Raw genomic sequence first — 19,390 nt, forward strand, 5'->3', positions numbered from 1 at the left:
TCCCTGGAACAGTCAGTGTTTTTTGTTTTTTTTTTACACCCATAACTTTTTTCTTTTTTTTCATATGGTTAAATAAAAAAATAACCAGAACTTGCAATAGAAAATGTTTAATTACAATATAACATGGCCATGCTCTATCTGTAAATCTGACCAGCAGGTAAATTTGAAGTGTTCATGCATGCCATAGAACAAGACTGCAGTGGTTTCCCAGGTACAAAGAACAGTAACGGTTAGAAACCCTGACACAGCAAAAATATATATATTATAACCTTAAAGAGGGCCTGTTGGCAGTTAGAAAAAGGTAGTTTTAGCTCTTAGTTTATTGGCACTTCTTTCCTGAGTTTTCCATCTGTTTTTTTTCTTTTATGTAATTTGCCATAGAATTCCATTGCCAACTGGGCAGTGCTCACCGGGTAATAGTGCAGAACAGTTGAAGACACGCCCCCAGACAATGCTCTGAGCCACACCCCCTTGTAAAGACCATGAAATGTATTGCTAAATAAAAAGGCCCATATCTTTGGAGCTGTATGGCGGATTTGAAAAGAATAAAAAAGCGGAATACTTAGTAGAGTACCGCCAATAAAATAAGAGCAAAAATTGGCCACTTATGACCTTAGTGACAGGTCCTTTTTGAACACAAGCTGTTTAAAGTGTTCTGGAAAAATACTGTGTGCTTAGTTTACAGCCGAGATGGTAATAAGACTTGTAGCAAGGAGTAATGAATGTAGATTGATAGAGATAATAACTTATAATTAAGCTAACTAAAAACTGCAGTCCAGGACATGTACCCTGAGATTTATGTATGTGCCTACACGTCAGCTTTCCTGTGATGTATATTGCTCTATAGTGTGTTAGCAGCTAAGCATTTATGATATTTAGCAAAGTAGCATGGGAACGGTACTCCAATAATGATTGATGAGAATTAGGGTTTCTGAAAAGGTAATTATAAAAAAACAAAATGAAGGGAATATTAATCTTTTGTTTTCAGTAGATTTAACGGAGTGCTGGTATAATGTATTATACCGGCAGGGATAAAAAAAAAAAAATATAGTGAACAAAGTGGAGAGAAAAGATTCACACCATTGGCACAGAAGGGTTCAAAACACCAGCATCCCTATATTTTAGGAGGACTTTGTGATTGTAATGCCCACTACCCCTCTGTTTGCAAACAAGGCATGATTGAGAGGAGAGTAAAGATACCTAACAGAAGGGTGCTGGGCAAGTCTTGGACCCCATAGCAGCTCTGAGGGCAGCCTGTGTGATAAGCAGATATGTGTAGGCCATGGGTTGGATGAAATATTCTGCATGGATGCAATATTTGTATCTATAGGTTTAATATTTTTGCAGGATGGCTGCGTGCTTTTTTCTGTTTTACAGAAATAAAGAGGTTTAGCAAATTTTTCATGTTAGAAAGTTAAAAAAAACGTGTCATGTAAAAAAACAAACAAAAAAAAAACGCTACTAGCCTGCAGATATAGGGTTAATATGCAGGTTATTACTGTTCAGAAGCTATGCGGCTGTCGCACTGAGAGCCTCACTGCTGGGAGGAAATAAACTAAGTTCCTCCCGGCAGCATCGGTCTTTCAGTCATGGCATTGTGGCTTCAGTCATCGTATAGTGCATAGTAAGCGGCAGCTGTTGCTACTCCCCCTGCACTGACTGACAGCTGCCTGTGTACTGATGCATTATGTACTGAGCGGTGACTGAAGCCATGTCTCTATGACTAAAAACCCGAAGCTGCGGGGTGGAATAAAGTTAATTTCTTCCCGGCAGTGGGACCTGCATGGCTTCAGAACACTATTAATCGGCAGATTAACCCCACATGTGAAGGTATTTTTTGACGGATTTCTTTAATGTGAACTTTGACATGAGAGTCATGCTGCCCAACGTAGGGCTGCATAATGCAAAGTCTGGGGGTGTTATTGCAGCAGTGTATGTTTACTTGCTGCATGTTTCATAGAAAAAATACTTAATAAAGCCGACTGGGGACTATCAGATGAGTAGTCCAAAAGACTGGTATCCAGCAGCTTCCCCCTATCCCCACAGGTCTCTGCCTAGTCCCTACACACATATAGGGAGTGACAAGTCAGTCTAGGAGAGTGGTGCGGAGAACAGCCGACAGTGACCTGTCTCAGACTAGTCATCTGGAAAGCATATTCCCTGGCTGGATTTTCAAAGACGTAGTGCTTCAGAGCATAATTTACACAGCTGCAATCAGTGTCTTAATTCATGCTGCCCTTGGTTCAGGTAGAATAATTCAATGTCATGTTCACTTTAATGATCAAATACATTTCTTGATCCATTTGGTTGCGTTATATCCCAGCTCTGTCACAGAACAGCAGATATAAAGAAATTCATTGTCCAAAGTGAGTGTAAGTTCTTATTTTGTTAGACAAATAGAGTATATAATGAACTAAAAACCATGTGTTCTCTGTATATGATGTGTTTTCTTAACATTGACTTGACCTTTCTGTTAGAGTATGAATATGATATTGGGAACTTTCTGAAAATCAAGTAAGGTGTTCAGAGCTTTGCAGACCTGTGGCAGGTATCACACTGTGTGTACGTTTTTCATGATGAGATGCATTTCTTCCCAGATCCTGACAACCAGGAGTAATATTCTGCTGAAAGCAGACAGTGCAACTTTTCAGTTCACATCTCTTGAGGGCTAGGCGTTGTAATTGCTTCTTTTATTGGAAACTGAGATGTCTTGCTGTACAGGTAGAAGGTCATATTTTCTGGAATTAGTAATACAGGTCAAGAGTGATTTCTTCTTCATGTATAGTCTTTCAGGGTGTAGCTAGCAATTGTTTCTGCTGCGATGTAATGAGCATATTGGGAGGTTCCAGCCCTTCCATCTTCTATACATAAAAGGGTTCAAGGGCTCTTATTGTTCTGATTCCATGAAGCCATCTTTATCGAGTCCTGGTGTTGGGTCCACCACTGTGTACACGCCAGGGCTGCCATGGTTGTTGAACTTTGTAACTGCCCAGTGGTGAGGATGGTACTGCATAGAATAAAAAGCTTAATTAAGTTGTGCAGTATACAGAGAACATGGTTTTGAATAATTACATATTTAAGACATGTATACTTTTTGGGTTCAATCCTACTGGCATTAACAAGAGGAAAGACAAAAAAGTGTAAAATCAAGAAAGATGTCACTACTACAAAGAAGTAGTATACTTTATAGCTTAGGCACAGTCCATGCATCTATTTGCATACATCCAGGTAAAATATAATGAATTTTATGTGATCAAGCTTATCTCATAAACAATAATGAATTCATATCCCATGACTGTCGGCACAACATGCTTTAGCTAAATTTGGAGAATCTTCCCTCTAGAAATTTAACCCAAAATAAATTGATACTGTTAAACAAGGAGCTCAATGTTCCTAGTAATTATATATAGATATTAAGATACTGACATGCATATCATAGAAGCTCAATGTTCCAAATATGTAGATATGAAGATACTGACTTGCATATCATGCTTTGAGAGTTTTTGGGGTCAATATAAATTTCTGCAGTCACTATATGTAATTGAAAATTTCTGAAACTATACACTGTCAGGAATTCATTCTTTTTCCAGCCCAAGTGGATGTTCATGTGCTGACGAACAACTTTTCCTATTTCTCTTATTTTTCTTTTTGAGAGAACCTAATTGGCGCAGGTATGCAAATGTGAGAGGGCTGAGGATCCAGCTGCAGTGTCTCCTGTCCACCAGAGGGGTGTCTGTGCAGCTGCAGTGTCTTCTCCAGTCCACCAGAGGGACGTCTGGGCGGGCTGGGGAGACGGTCCTGTGAGGGAGAAGAGAGGAAGATCCTGAAGTGAGGTGGCGGTCTTTCTCCGGCTCTGATCTGCATACCTGGAGTGTTAGTGACAGCCTCCAGATTGCTGTGTGAGCAGACCTGGAGTGTTAGTAACACCTTGCCGATGGCTGTGGGAGCAGAGGCCATGCAACTGCGTGTCAGCATTGACAAACAGTTGCTGGAGAGAGAACTTGAGCGGAGCGGTTGCCCTGGTGACCTCATTCTTCTGACCTGAAGTCATCCGTTCCTGAGACCTTTCAGTTGGACTGTGACTTTTGCCCTGAGGTGATCCGCTCCTGAAGCCTTCCTCTTGGACCGTGACTTCTGCCCTGAGGTGATCCGTGACTTCTACCCTGAGGTGATCTGTCTCCGTGATTGCCGGTGCCATAGAGAACGTCTGTGGAGCCGAAAACTGCCCGGATTCCCTTCCCCTTTGTATCCGAGACCTTCCCTGATGTATCTATTGGTACTGTAAGTTCTGAGCTTAAGACCCGCTCATATCTTTCTGTTTCTGCGGGCAACTGTGCACACTTATGCGGTAGTGATTTTGGCGCCAAAACTTTATAATAAGCACCAGTCACCGCTGCAGAACTGAACTTAAACGACTGTTGTATTGCTACTAGCAGGTGTTTAGCCCCGGGGTAATTTCCTGGTTTTTTATATGTATGAGAGGAAGGGAGGAGTAGAGATTTAGCGATTGTTAATTAGTGTGCTGGTCCAGAGACAGGTCCTTATTGCACCCCATGGTCTACACCCTCTAGTTTCTTCCTGGTGTCTTTTTGCTAGGCAAATCGTGTTCCTGCAGTTCCTGACCTATTGGAAACGGTCCCTAGACCAGCACACTGATCCTGGTTCAAAACTGGGTGTATGTACAATTATTGTTGTTAGTCCTTACTTTTCATCCCAAGTTTCATTTCCCATTTTTCCCTATCGGGTTATAAAGAGTTTGCACTTAACCCTAGTCTGGTCTCGTTCCTCGTTCGTGGTTTCACACAAATTTTATGGAGTGCCTTAAAAAAGTATTCTTTCACTATTATTTTTCCTTACCTTACACATACAAACTTATATCACATAAAATCTCAATAAAAGACATTTACCAACAAGGATTTGTGAGATATAAAGGAAATGATACACTGTTTTCTAAATATATAAAAAATGTAAATCTGAAAAGTGTGACGTGCATTTGTATTCATCCCTCCTGAGTCAATACTTTGTAGGACCACCTTTTGCTGGAATTACTGCTGCAAGTCTTTTGGGGTATGTCTCTACCAGTTAAACACAACTGGAGGCTGTAATTGTTGCCCATCCTTCTTTGCAAACTACAGTAGCTCAGTAAGATTGGATAGACAGTAATCTTCAAGTCTTGCCGCAGACTCTCACTGGGATTTTTGTGACTGGACCATTCAAAGACATGAATATGTTTTGAGCTAAACCATTCTATTGTAGATCTAATAGTATGTTTAGGGTCATTGTCCTGCTGAAAAGAGAACTTATGCCCCAGTCTCAAGACTTTTGCAGTCTCTAACAAGTTTCTCCTGCCCTGTATTTAGTTCCATCCATCTTCCCATCAACTCTGACCAGCTTGCCTGTTTATGTTGAAGAAAAGCACCCCAAAGCATGATGCTGCCACCACCATGTTTGATGGTTGGGATGGTGTTTTCAAGATGATCTGCAGTGTCAGTTTTCCACCACGCATAGTGTTTTGCATTTAGCTCAAAACGTTTTACTTTGTTCTCATTTGACCAGAGCACTTTCATCCACATGCTGGAATCGGCAAGGTGGCGGTTCGCTGCCCAGTAAACTGATAGACTACAACATTCAGCGAACTTTACCTTTTTTGAAGTTCCGGAATTGAAAAATCACAGACCAATTTTCAACTACAGATTCAGTGGGTACGGAAAGTATTCAGACCCCCTTTAAATGTTTCACTCTTTGTATCATTTCAGCCATTTGGTAAATTCAAAAAAGTTCATTTTTTTCTCATTAATGTACACTCTGCACCCCATCTTGACAGAAAAAAAAACAAATGTAGAAATTTTAAAAAATATTAAACAAGAAACACTGAAATATCACATGGTCATAAGTATTCAGACCCTTTGGTCAAGCACTCATATTTAAGTCATATGCTGTTCATTTCCTTGTGATCCTCCTTGAGATGGTTCTGCTCCTCCATTTCTACATTTCAGGGTTTTTTTCCTGTCAAGATGGGGTGCAGAGAATGAGAAAAAAAATGAACTTTTTTGAATTTACCAAATGGCTGTAATGAAACAAAGAGTGAAAAATTTAAAGGGGTCTGAATACTTTACGTACACACTGTAGGAACCTTCATCAGATATTTACGTTTTCACCTGATGAAAGCTGGTGTCCGGAGACAAAAAATGTTTTTCGATTTCAGCAATCGGCCTCACATAGACTGCAGAAATGTATCTTAAACCCAGAAAACCCCATTAAGTCCACAGTGGACATTCATTTTCAGATATTTTGATCAATGATTTAATCAACCTTTGTAGCATTGCAAATAATTTGGAGAAAATAGATAAAATATGTACGGTATATCCACGTATCTATTTTAAACTTTTTTTGTTTTAATTCAGTCAGCTTTATAACACATACATTTGAGGTTTGGAACAGTACATATAACCCTCACCTCTATACAACAGTGTCTTCCTTGTTTTCCTTTATGATGGTTTATATAGATGACAGTCAGGATTATGACTGTGATTAGCAGCACTGCCAGTATTATACCCACGATGGTTCCGGAATGCACATGGGATGAACTTTTCTTTGGCACTTCCTCAAGAGGCTCTGAAAAAGTAAATTATATGCATTTAAAGGGGTTGTACACTACTATTATATTGATAGCCTATCTTTTGCATGGATCATCAACACTGCAGATCAGCTCCTGTTCAAGAGGGTAGGAACTGATCTGCAGTTTGTGGCAGCAGCCACTAACCGTACACGGAAATGTGGTGTTCTGTATACACCGTTTACATTCGGCAGCTGCCGAAGCTGTTAGTAGCTGACTGATCTGAATGTAGAGCCCCTACTGACCTTACTTAGACCTTTAGTACCCTCAATATACTGTAGTTCACCAATATAATAATAGTGGACAACCCCTTTAATGTAATTCATTAAGTAGTATCAGATAAACCATCAACTATACATCCACTGGTTTACTTACCATCACCATCATGCTCCATTTTTGTGTCATCTACATGAAAACAAAATAGCATATTAAGGAATAGGGTAAAAGTTATCTGGATTTGTTTTATGTTAAGTTTATTAAAATTAAAATAATAATTTTTATTTCTATAACTTCAACATATACCGCGGCACTTTACAATTCAGAAGGTAAGGCCTTGTGCACACACTGCTTTTTTTGCTGTGTTTTTGCGCGTTTTTTGGGTGCAGTTTTGCTCCCAAAACTGCATGCATTTCCTTCCACAGCAAAGTCTATGAGATTTCAGTTTTTCTGTCCACACGTTGCAGCTTTTTTTTTCTTGGGCTGCATCTTTGTGGTGACCACAAAAATGCAGCATGTCATCTCTTTCTAAGTTATTGCCAGCCTTTTTGAGCCCTTCCAGTCAACAGATTTGACTTAAAGAAACGCAGTGGGCAAAAACGCGGTAAAAACCGCAGTAAAGTGTGGCAAAAAAAATGCATGCCGAGGGTGCGTTTATTTGGGACCCAAAACATGCATCTTTGTCAAAACAAAGATGCAGTGTGCGCACATAGCCTAATTGTACAGACATCACAGAGTAAACTCATAATTCAATAGATTCCAAGAAGAGTGATGGCCCTGCTCACAAACTTACAATCTATGAGGAAATAAGGGGAAGGACACAAAAGGTACAGATGAAACCAGAAGTTTCCATCCACTATCTAAAAAGACACATATACAGGTTTTTCCTCACTATCTGACATGAAATCTGAATAAACCTTTCCCGGTTTAGGTCAATTAAGAACCAAAATTATTTATATTTGCCAAATGCCAGAATAATAAGAGAGAATGTTTTAAGGCATTTTTATTACTTTCTGCAAAGTCAAAAGTTAACATACATTTCATTAGTATTTGGTACCATTGCCCTTAACTGTATGACTAGGATGAAAAGTTCTGGATATCCTTCCACAAGCTTCTCACAATAGTTGGTAGGAATTTGGGCCCATAACTCCTGACAGAACTGGTGTAATTGAGCCATACTTGTAGGTCGCCTTGCTTTCACCTGCCTTGTCAGCTTAGTCCATAAATTTTCAATAGGATTGAGATCATGGTTTTGTGATGGTCACTCCAAAACATTGACTTTGTTATCCTTAAGGCACTTTGTAACCAGTTTGGCAATATGCTTCAGGTTATTGTCCATTTGGAAGACCCATTTCCACCCAAACTTTAAGTTCATGGCTGATGTCTTGAGATGTTGCTTCAGTATTGCCACATAATCTTCTTCCTTATGATGCCATCTATTTTATGAAATGCACCAGTCTGTCCTGCAGCAAAACAACCCCACAACATGATGCTGCCATCCCCGTGTTTCACAGTTGGGATGGTGTTTTTAGGCTTCAAAGCTTCTCCCTTTTTCCTCCAAAAGTAATGATGGTCATTATGGCCAAACAGTTCAATTTTAGTTTTGTCAGACCACAGGACATGTGTCGAAACATTAACCCCTTCACGACCGCGGGCAGTAAAATTATGTCCTATTTTAACGTGACCTAACGACCAGGGACGTAATTTTACGGCCTAAAGTTCATTTGATTGCCGTAGCCATAGCAACGGCTTTCAAATGATGTCCCCTGCTGTTTCTTACAGCAGGGGACCTTTGCTTCACCCCAGGCATTGCCACCCCCCATCGACGATCGATGTGATTGGCTGTTCAAATCTGAACCACCAACCACATCTTTCGCACTGATTTCGGTAAAAATAATGCCTGAATTAGTGCGATACTATGAGATCCGGCTATGATGTGCTGTAGCAGGTACAGCAGATCATACAGTTAGGTCCAGAAATATTTGGACAGTGACACAATTTTCGCGAGTTGGGCTCTGCATGCCACCACATTGGATTTGAAATGAAACCTCTACAACAGAATTCAAGTGCAGATTGTAACGTTTAATTTGAAGGTTTGAACAAAAATATCTGATAGAAATTGTAGGAATTGTACACATTTCTTTACAAACACTCCACATTTTAGGAGGTCAAAAGTAATTGGACAAATAAACCAAACCCAAACAAAATATTTTTATTTTCAATATTTTGTTGCGAATCCTTTGGAGGCAATCACTGCCTTAAGTCTGGAACCCATGGACATCACCCAACGCTGGGTTTCCTCCTTCTTAATGCTTTGCCAGGCCTTTACAGCCGCAGCCTTCAGGTCTTGCTTGTTTGTGGGTCTTTCCGTCTTAAGTCTGGATTTGAGCAAGTGAAATGCATGCTCATTTGGGTTAAGATCTGGTGATTGACTTGGCCATTGCAGAATGTTCCACTTTTTTGCACTCATGAACTCCTGGGTAGCTTTGGCTGTATGCTTGGGGTCATTGTCCATCTGTACTATGAAGCGCCGTCCGATCAACTTTGCGGCATTTGGCTGAATCTGGGCTGAAAGTATATCCCTGTATGTTACGAGGGGGACCCGGGGAAGCGTGCCAAGATGGGAAATGGACTGCTTCCGCCGGTCAAGGTCCACTGTGCGGTGTAAGGGACCGCCGCTATGGTGGGTGAAGAGTGAGCGGGTTGCTGCTAGCGATCGTCTGGAATGTCACAGACGATCTATGTACACCGATCTGCCCTAACCCGTGAGGGTTGTATGGCACAGATCTCACGGCTCGGTGTACCTGTTGCACGGGGAAGCACAGAGGTGCCCACGCACGTGTGCCAGTGGAAGTCACGAGAATATGGCACGAGGGTAGCACAGAGGTGCCCACGCACGTGTGCTTTCAATAACCAGGTGAGTCCAATGGAGACTTGAGGAGCTCACCTGGGACAGGAACACGGCCTGTTGACGGGGGTACTGCCGGAGCAGCAAGGCAGGAACACGGCCTGCAAACGAGGTACTGCCGGAGCAGCAAGGGCCAAGCCCACAAGAGACAGTAATGCCTGAGCAGTGGCGTGGCAGCACGCTGCCAGACATCCAAACATAGAAGGACGGTCGCGCGCCGCCATGATGGCAGGGGGAGCTTTTAAGGAGGTGCAGCTCCACCCGAGGGCGGGCGCGAGGCGGAGATGACGGACTTGACCCAATCAGGGTCCACGACGTCCCAGCCTGGCCAGTCAGGATTCACCACGTCACCAGCCTTGTCATCAAGCCGTGTGACGTCAGTGAGCGAATCAGGACCCACCACGCATTGCACATGCTCACCCTCCTGCCTCTGGGAAATAGAGGCGGGATCCTCGGTCTCACAATGTGCAGAGATAACGGGAATCTCACTGCTTCCCTGAGCAGTAAACCTCTGCACATTGCGCAGCCTCGCAGACCTTCGGGGCCGCTGAGCAGGAGAGTCTGCGGCAGGCCAGGAATGGGAGACCGCTTCACTCCTTGTAACAGGAGAACCACTAGGTGTCACCCTTCTGCTGCCTCTCTGAGAAGGTATCTCCTGCACACTGCGCAGTCTGGCAGACCTTCGGCGCTGCTGAGCAGGAGTGCTCGTGGCAGGCAAGGAATGGGAGACTGCCTCAGTCCTTGCATCAGGAGAGCCACGAGATGTAACACCTGTACACTTCCGAATTCATCCGGCTACTCTTGTCTGCTGTTATGTCATCAATTAACACAAGTGACCCAGTGCCATTGAAAGCCATGCATGCCCATGCCATCACGTTGCCTCCACCATGTTTTACAGAGGATGTGGTGTGCCTTGGATCATGTGCCGTTCCCTTTCTTCTCCAAACCTTTTTCTTCCCATCATTCTGGTACAGGTTGATCTTTGTCTCATCTGTCCAGAGAATACTTTTCCAGAACTGAGCTGGCTTCATGAGGTGTTTTTCAGCAAATTTAACTCTGGCCTGTCTATTTTTGGAATTGATGAATTGTTTGCATCTAGATGTGAACCCTTTGTATTTACTTTCATGGAGTCTTCTCTTTACTGTTGACTTAGAGACAGATACACCTACTTCACTGAGAGTGTTCTGGAGTTCAGTTGATGTTGTGAACGGGTTCTTCTTCACCAAAGAAAGTATGCGGCGATCATCCACCACTGTTGTCATCCGTGGATGCCCAGGCCTTTTTGAGTTCCCAAGCTCACCAGTCAATTCCTTTTTTCTCAGAATGTACCCGACTGTTGATTTTGCTACTCCAAGCATGTCTGCTATCTCTCTGATGGATTTTTTCTTTTTTTTCAGCCTCAAGATGTTCTGCTTCACCTCAATTGAGAGTTCCTTAGACCGCATGTTGTCTGGTCACAGCAACAGCTTCCAAATGCAAAACCACACACCTGTAATCAACCCCAGACCTTTTAACTACTTCATTGATTACAGGTTAACGAGGGAGACGCCTTCAGAGTTAATTGCAGCCCTTAGAGTCCCTTGTCCAATTACTTTTGGCCCCTTGAAAAAGAGGAGGCTATGCATTACAGAGCTATGATTCCTAAACCCTTTCTCCGATTTGGATGTGAAAACTCTCATATTGCAGCTGGGAGTGTGCACTTTCAGCCCATATTATATATATAATTGTATTTCTGAACATGTTTTTGTAAACAGCTAAAATAACAAAACTTGTGTCACTGTCCAAATATTTCTGGACCTAACTGTAGGTGGATCTCAAACATGCCGCCCCCAGCCCCTGCAGCACTGATTGGAGCGATCGTGCTATGACGCGCAATCGCTCCAATCAGTGTGCAGTGGGGCGGTCTGATCTGCCTGTGGCCGCCTCCCCAGGCCTGTGCTGGTCTGGGGACCCTCCCCCAACATGTCTGCACCGTGCAGCACTGGCTGGTACTAGTGGTACCACGCCACCGCTGCTGCTGCCGCTGCTGTCACGGAGCAGGAGCGGTGAGTATTGTGCTCACCTTTCAGCCCCTGCGCGCTCTTGTGATTGCTCCTGCGCGCTTCCGTAATGGCCCCTGCTCGTGCCCCCCTGCTCGTGCCCCCCGACATCCCGATCTGCCCCCCCGCCATCCCGATCTGCCCCCGACATCCCGATCTGCCCCCCCCCGAAATCCCGATCTGCCCCCCGCCATCTCTATTCTGCAGCTCCTCCGGTATCTCCCTCCTCCTCTGCTCTCCTTGCAGCCCCTGCGCGCTCTTGTGATTGCTCCTGCGCGCTCCCGTAATTGCCCGTGCCCCCCTACGATCTTCCCCCCCGACATCCCGATCTGCCCCCCCGACATCCCGATCTGCCCCCCGACATCCCGATCTGCCCCCCGACATCCCGTTCTGCCCCCCGCCATCTCTATTCTGCAGCTCCTCCGGTATCTCCCTCCTCCTCTGCTCTCCTTGCAGCCCCTGCGCGCTCTTGCGATTGCTCCTGCGCGCTCCCGTAATGGCCCCTGCCCGTGCCCCCCTGCGATCTGCCCCCCCGACATCCCGATCTGCCCCCCGACATCTCTATTCTGCAGCTCCTCCGGTATCTCCCTCCTCCTCTGCTCTCCTTGCAGCCCCTGCGCGCTCTCGTGATTGCTCCTGCGCGCTCCCGTAATGGCCCCTGCCCGTGCCCCCCTGCGATCTGCCCCCCGACATCCCGATCTGCCCCCCGACATCCTGATCTGCCCCCCGACATCCCAATCTGCCGGCCTCCCCCGTGATCTCTATTCTGCAGCTCCTCCGGTATCTCCCTCCTCCTCTGCTCCCCCCCTCCTCCTCTGCTCTCCCCCTCTGCTCTCCCCCTCCCCCTCTGCTGTCCCCCCCCCTCTGCTGTCCCCCCGACGTCCTCTTACCTTTCTTCACCGGCCGATCACATCTGCCTCCATCGCTGGGTCCTTCTTCCTGGGTCTTCTGCTGAGCTGTCCAACTTCCTGCCTGCTGGCTGCTGCTGTAAAGCTGTTCATCCTGCTAATCCTCTGGGTACTGTGAGTATAACTTTTTTTTCTTTTTTTTCCTCTATCCCCTGTCCATTTTTACACCTCGTGCGTCCCGCCGAGTGCTGATTAGAGATGCAGATAACGTATCTGCATCCGTGGTCAGTTTTCGGCGGGACTTTTTTTTTCCCGTATCCCAAACGCTTTTTGTATCTCATCAGTCCGTGCGTCCCGCCGAGCGCTGATCAGGGATGCACATAACGGATCGGCATCTCTGCTCAATTTTTGGCGTGACAAAAAGCATCGGGGATACGGAAAAAAAAGTCACGCCAAAAATTGAGCAGGGATGCCGATCCCTTATGTGCATCCCTGATCAGCGCTCGGCGGGACGCACGGACTGATGCGATGCAAAAAGCGTCGGGGATACGGAAAAAAAAGTATCGCATCTGTCCGTGCGTCCCGCTGAGCGCGGATCAGCATCCCTGGTCAATTTTTGGCATGACTTTTTTTTTTCCGTATCCCCAGCGCTTTTTGTATCTCATCCGACCGTGCCTCCTGCAGCGGCCGATCAATGCACTGCGTCTGTGCGTTTGAAAAGTCAAATGGCGTTCCTTGTCTTCTGAGCCCCTCCATGCGCCCAAACAATTGATTTCCACCACATATGAGGTATCTGCGTACTCGGGAAAAATTGCACAATACGTTTTATGGTGCATTTTTTCCTGATACCGTTGTAAAAAGAAAAAAAAAAAAAGCTACCTTGTTGCTGCAAAAATTTAAAAAAAAAAAAATAATTTTCACGGTTCAACGTTATCAACTTTCAGTGGAGCCCCTGGGGGTACAAGGGGCTCACTAAACATCTAGATAAATTCCTTGAGGGGTCTAGCTCCAAAATGGGGTAATTTGTGGGGGAGCTCCACTGTTTAGGCACCATAGGGGGGTCTAAAAACGTGACATGGCGTCCGCTAATGATTTCAACCAATTTTGCTGTCAAATGGTGCCCTTCTCTTCTGAGCCACGCCATGCGCCCAACAATTACTTTCCACCACATGTGAGGTATCTGCGTACTCAGGAGAAATTGCACAATACGTTTTATGGTGCATTTTTTCCTGATACCCTTGTGAAAAAAAGCTACCTGGTTCAAGTAACAGTTCTGTGGTAAAACAAAAGAAAATTGTATTCATGGCTCAACATTATCGACTTCTGTGGAGCCCCTTGGGGCTCACCAAACATCTAGCTAAACTCCTTGAGGGGTCTAGTTTCCAAAATGGGGTCACTTGTGGGGGAGCTCCACTGTTTAGGCACCTCAAGGGGTCTCCAAACGTGACATGTTATCCGCTAATGATTCAAACAAATTTTGCTGTCAAATGGTGCTCCTTCTCTTCTGAGCCCCGCCATGCGCCCAAACAATTACTTTCCACCACATATGAGGTATCGTCGTACTCAGGAAAAAATGCACTATAAATTTCATGGTGTATTTTTTCCTGATACCCTTGTGGGAAAAAAAGCTACTTAGTTGAAGCAACAGTTTTGTGGTAAAAAAAAAAATATATATTTTCACAGCTCAACTTTATAAACTTTTGTGAAGCCCTCAGGTGTTCAAAGTGCTCACCAAACATCTAGAAAAATTATTTGAGGGCTCTAGTTTCCAAAATGGGGTCACTTGTGGGGGAGCTCCATTGTTTAGGCACCTCAGGGGGTCTTCAAACCTGACATGGCGTCCGCTAATGAGTGCAGCTAATTTTGCGTTCAAAAATTCAAATGGCGCTCCTTCCCTTTCGAGCTCTGCCGTGTGCCCAAACATTTGATTTCCACCACATATGAGGTATCTGCATACTCAGGAGAAAATGGAAAATACATATTATGTTGCATTTTTTCCCGATACCCTTGTGAAAAAAAAAGCTACCTAGTTGAAGCAACAGTTTTGTGGTAAAAAAATTTTTTTTCTTTTCACGGCTCAACGTTATAAACTTCTGTGAAGCCCCCAGGTGTTCGAAGTGCTCACCAAACATCTAGAAAAATTATTTGAGGGCTCTAGTTTCCAAAATAGGGTCACTTGTGGGGGAGCTCCATTGTTTAGGCACCTCAGGGGGTCTTCAAACCTGACATGGTGTCCGCTAATGAGTGCAGCTAATTTTGCGTTCAAAAATTCAAATGGCGCTCCTTGCCTTTTGACCTCTGCCGTGCATCCAAACAATTGATTTTTACCCCATATAGGGTATCAGCATACTCAGGAGACAATGCACAATAAATTGTAGGGTGCACTTTCTCTTTTCTCCCTTGTAAAAATGAAAATTTTATGGCTAAAGTAACATTTTTGTGTTAAAAAGTAAAATTTTCATTTTTTCCTTCCACATTGCTTTGGTTCCTGTGAAGCACCTAAAGGGTTAATAAACTTCTTGGATGTGGTTTTGAGCAGTGTGAGGGGTGCAGTTTTTAGAATGGGGTCACTTTTGGGTATTTTCTGTCACCTAGGTCTCTCAAAGTCACTTCAAATGTGATGTGGTCCCTAAAAAAATTATTTTGTAAATTTTGTTGGGAAAATTAGAAATTGCTGATGAACTTTGACCCCTTCTAACTTCCTAACGAAATTTTTTTTTCGAAAATTGCGCTGATGTAAAGTAGACAAGTGGGAAATGTTATTTCGTAACTATTTTGTGTGACATATCTCTCAGATTTATGGGCATAAATTTTCAAAGTTTAAAAATTGCGAAATTTTCAAAATGTTCGCACAATTTCCTAAATTTTCACAAATAAACGCAAAAAATATCGGCCTAAATTTACCACTGACATGAAGTACAATATGTCTCGAAAAAACAGTCTCAGAATCGCCAGGATCCGTTGAAGCGTTCCAGAGTTATAACCTGTCAAAGTGACACTGGTCAGAATTGCAAAAAATGGCCCGGTCATTAGGGTGTTTTAGTGGCTGGGGGTGAAGGGGTTAAGGTCCTTGTTCCGGTGTGCATTTCCAAACATTAATCTGGCTTTTTTTTGTTTCTTTTGGAGTAATAGCTTCTTTCTGGCAGAGTGGCCTTCCAGCCCATGTTGATACAGCACTCGTTTCACTGTGGATAATGACACAATCTTACCAGCTTCTGCCAGCATCTTCACAAGGTTTTTTTTCCTCTTGGATTTATACAGTGGGAAAAAAGTATTTAGTCAGCCACCAATTGTGCAAGTTCTCCCACTTAAAAAGATAAGAGGCCTGTATTTGACATCATAAATAGACCACAACTATGAAGACAAAATGAGACAACAAATCCAGAAAATCAGTTTGTCTGATTTGGCAAGATTTTTTTTGCAAATTATGGTGGAAAATAAGTATTTGGCCAATAACAAAAGTTCATCTCAATATTTTGTTATATATCCCAACGACAGAGGTTAAACGTTTTCTGTAAGTCTTCATAAGGTTGGCACACACTGTTGGTGGTATGTTGGCCCATTCCTCCATGCAAATCTCCTCTAGAGCAGTGACGTTTTGGGCCTGTCGCTGGGCAACATGGACATTCAACTCCCTCCAAAGGTTTTCTATGGGGGTAAGATCTGGAGACTGGCTAGGCCACTCCAGAACCTTCATATGCTTATTACGAAGGCACTCCTTCGTTACCCTGGCGGTGTGCTTGGGATCATTGTCATGCTGAAAGTCCCAACATCTTCAATGCCCTTGCTAATGGAAGAAAGCTTGCCCTCAAAATCTCACTATACATGGCTCCATTCATTCTTTCATGTCTACGGATTAGTCGCCCTGGTCCCTTTGCAGAGAAACAGCCCCAAAGCATTATGTTGCCACCCCCATGCTTGACAGTAGGTATGGTGTTCTTTGGATGCAACTCAGCATTCTGTCTCGTCCAAACACAATGAGTTGCATTTTGGTTGCATTTTGGATCCGTTCTTGTCAAAAAAACTGCAGGTCTCGGGTCTCTCTCTTTCTGTCGGTCTCAGTCTCTCTCTCAGTCTGTCTCGGTCTCTCTCTGTCGGTCTCACTCTCTCTGTCGGTCTCTCTCTGTCGTTCTCTCTCTGTCGTTCTCTCCATCTCCCTCTCTCCTCCCTCTCTCCATCATACTCACCGATCACCAGTGCGGCGCAGCTGTCACACTGCTCCCTCAGCCTCTCCTGCTTCTGAAAGTGCTGGCTGCTCATTAGGCTCACCTCATATTCACTGCTTCCCCTGCCCACCGGTGCCTATGATTGGTTGCAGTCAAATGCGCCCCCATGCTGAGTGACGGCTGTCTCACTGCAACCAATCAGAGCCACCGGTGGGTGGGTCTATATCGTGCAGTACAATAAAATAATTCTTAAAAAACGGTGTGTGGCCCCCCCTAATTTTGATACCCTGCTAAGATAAAGCCACACGGCTGAGGGCTGGTATTCTCAGACTGGGGAGACCAACGTTTTTGGGAGCCCACCAGCCTAAAAATATCAGCCAGCAGCCGCCCGGAATTGCCGCATCCATTAGATGCCACAGTCCCGGGACTTTACCCAGCTCATCCCGAATGCCCTACTGCAGTGGCAGTCAGGGTAATAAGGAGTTAATGGCAGCCCATAGCTGCCACTAAGTCCTAGCATAGTGATGGCAGGCGTCAATGAGACACCCCCCATCACTAAACTGTAAGTGAAACTAAATACACGAGGTCCCACGACGCTTCCAGCACTGCTATATCTGACACCATGGAGCATGACTGCTTGCTGTGAGCTCCACGCAGCAACTGAACTGAGTTGCGCTATCAGCGGTGACGTCACTCAGGTTACCCGTGGCCACAGCTGGAGTCCTCCACCTATGACAGCAAATCATCCGAGTGACAGAAGTGAGCCACGCAATCAGGCCGCGACACAGAGACAGAGCCGCGCGAAGACAATGAACTTGGTGAACCTCTGACCTCACAGCTGCGGGCCACGCACTACTGCTTGTGTCGTGGCACTTACATCAGAGGTTCACCCGAGTTCATTCTCATCGTACGGGTCTCTCTCTGCTGCCAGTCATGTTCTATGGTGCTGCTGTGACAGGACAGGGATGTAGCAGAGCTGAATCGCTCTGGGACCACACTGTCAAAAATGCATCCAAAACACATTCAAAACGCAGGCCTTTTGGATGCACTTTTTTGTCAAACGCAGTGTTTACAGTTGTCAAAATCTGCCAGAGTACTTTTTTTTGTCAAAACAAGAACGCAGCGTGCGGACATACCCTAAAGATATGTGTTTTTATGGCATGCTTAAAACTCTGGGTATTTCAAATTATTTGAATTGTCCTGGGCAATTGAAGAGAATACTGGCTGCTGCATTCAGTATGGATTGGAGATGGGAGGGTTTAGTAAAAGAGCGGAGACCAATTAGTAAAGTGTTGCAATAGTCCAAATGAAAATCAATAAGAGCAACAATAAGGATTTGTTCACACGGGGAGTTTTTGCTGCATTTTTTTATTGAATGTTTTTTGCCTTGGAATTATGCAAATCCATGCTAATAAAACACTGCCTTCACAGTCCCAGCAAAACCTATGAGATTCTAGAAATCTCATGCTCACACGCAGACAAAACACTTCGTTTTTTTTTCCTGACTGAAATGTCAACCTCCTTGGCGTTTGCTGTGTTTTTGAAAGAATGAGCGTCTCAATTCTTTCATCTTACACATTTCCTTAAAGGGAACCTGTCAGGTCCAATATGCACCCAGAACCACGAGCAGTTCTGGGTGTTTATTGCTAATCCCTGCCTAACCGTCCCTGTATCTGGAAGCATAGATAAAGAGATCTTTAGAAAACGTATTTGTAAATATCTTTTATCGTATGCAAATGAGCGTGGGGACTAGTCCCAAGGGCGTTGCTTCCTTTGTTGTTTGACCCCATTAGCATGTTAGTGCACCCCTGTGGGTGTGCTAACATGCTAATGAATGCTCAGCATCAGAGGATGATCTCACTCACCTCTCTGCTACCATCACCGCCCAACGCTGGATTTTGGCTCGGTGTGCATGATCCCGGACTTTCGGTCATGCGCAGTACTTCAGTTTGAAGCTGGGACGCGTACACCTGGCTTCATAGTGCTCATGACCGAAACTCCGGGGTCATGCGCACTGAGCCGACATCCAGCGGCGATGGCAGCGGACAGGTGAGTATAATCATCCTCTGACGCTGCGTATTCATTAGCATGTTAGAACACCAACAGGGGCATACTAACATGCTAATGGAGCAGACTAGCAAGGGAAGCAATGCCCTTGAGACTAGTCCCTGGCCTCATTAGCATACAATAAAAGATCTTTAGAAATAATTTTTATAAAGATCTCTTTATCTATGCTACTATACAGGGATAGTTAGGCAGAGATTAGCAATATGCAGCCAGAACTGCTCGTGGTTCTGGGTGCATATTGGACCTGACAGGTTCCCTTTAAGTCTGTCTATAAAAGTGATGACCCCTTAAAGGGAATCTTTCAACAGGTTTTTCCTATGGAGTATGGAGAGAATTAGACTGGGACTGCTGGATGTAGTTTTAATAGAATCCCTAGTTTGTCATTTAAAAAAAAAAAAAAAAAGTCCGACATTTTAATTTGGCATTTTCAGAAAAATAAAATATTATGAATATTTAAACCCTGAACAAAGCCCTTCCTCCTAACCCCACCCCTCTTTATGTTTATATACTGCTTCAGCAAAGATATAGTT

At 44.3% G+C, this 19,390-nt stretch overlaps 1 protein-coding gene across 1 annotated transcript in view; it reads right to left on the reverse strand.

Annotated features, from left to right (window-relative positions):
- Positions 1-91: 91 nt before the first annotated feature.
- Positions 92-19,390, reverse strand: part of PLXDC1 (plexin domain containing 1) — a 160,389-nt gene continuing 141,090 nt past the window's right edge. Inside the window, exons 12-14 of the mRNA XM_075350112.1 lie at positions 6,992-7,021; positions 6,458-6,615; positions 92-3,007 (exon numbers count right to left, since the gene is read on the reverse strand). Of these exons, the coding sequence (XP_075206227.1) occupies positions 2,888-3,007; positions 6,458-6,615; positions 6,992-7,021 (308 nt within the window). The 3' untranslated portion in view covers positions 92-2,887. The remainder of the gene's footprint in view (positions 3,008-6,457; positions 6,616-6,991; positions 7,022-19,390) is intronic.

This window comes from Anomaloglossus baeobatrachus, chromosome 5 (assembly GCF_048569485.1).
Source record: "Anomaloglossus baeobatrachus isolate aAnoBae1 chromosome 5, aAnoBae1.hap1, whole genome shotgun sequence".
NCBI lineage: Eukaryota > Metazoa > Chordata > Amphibia > Anura > Aromobatidae > Anomaloglossus > Anomaloglossus baeobatrachus.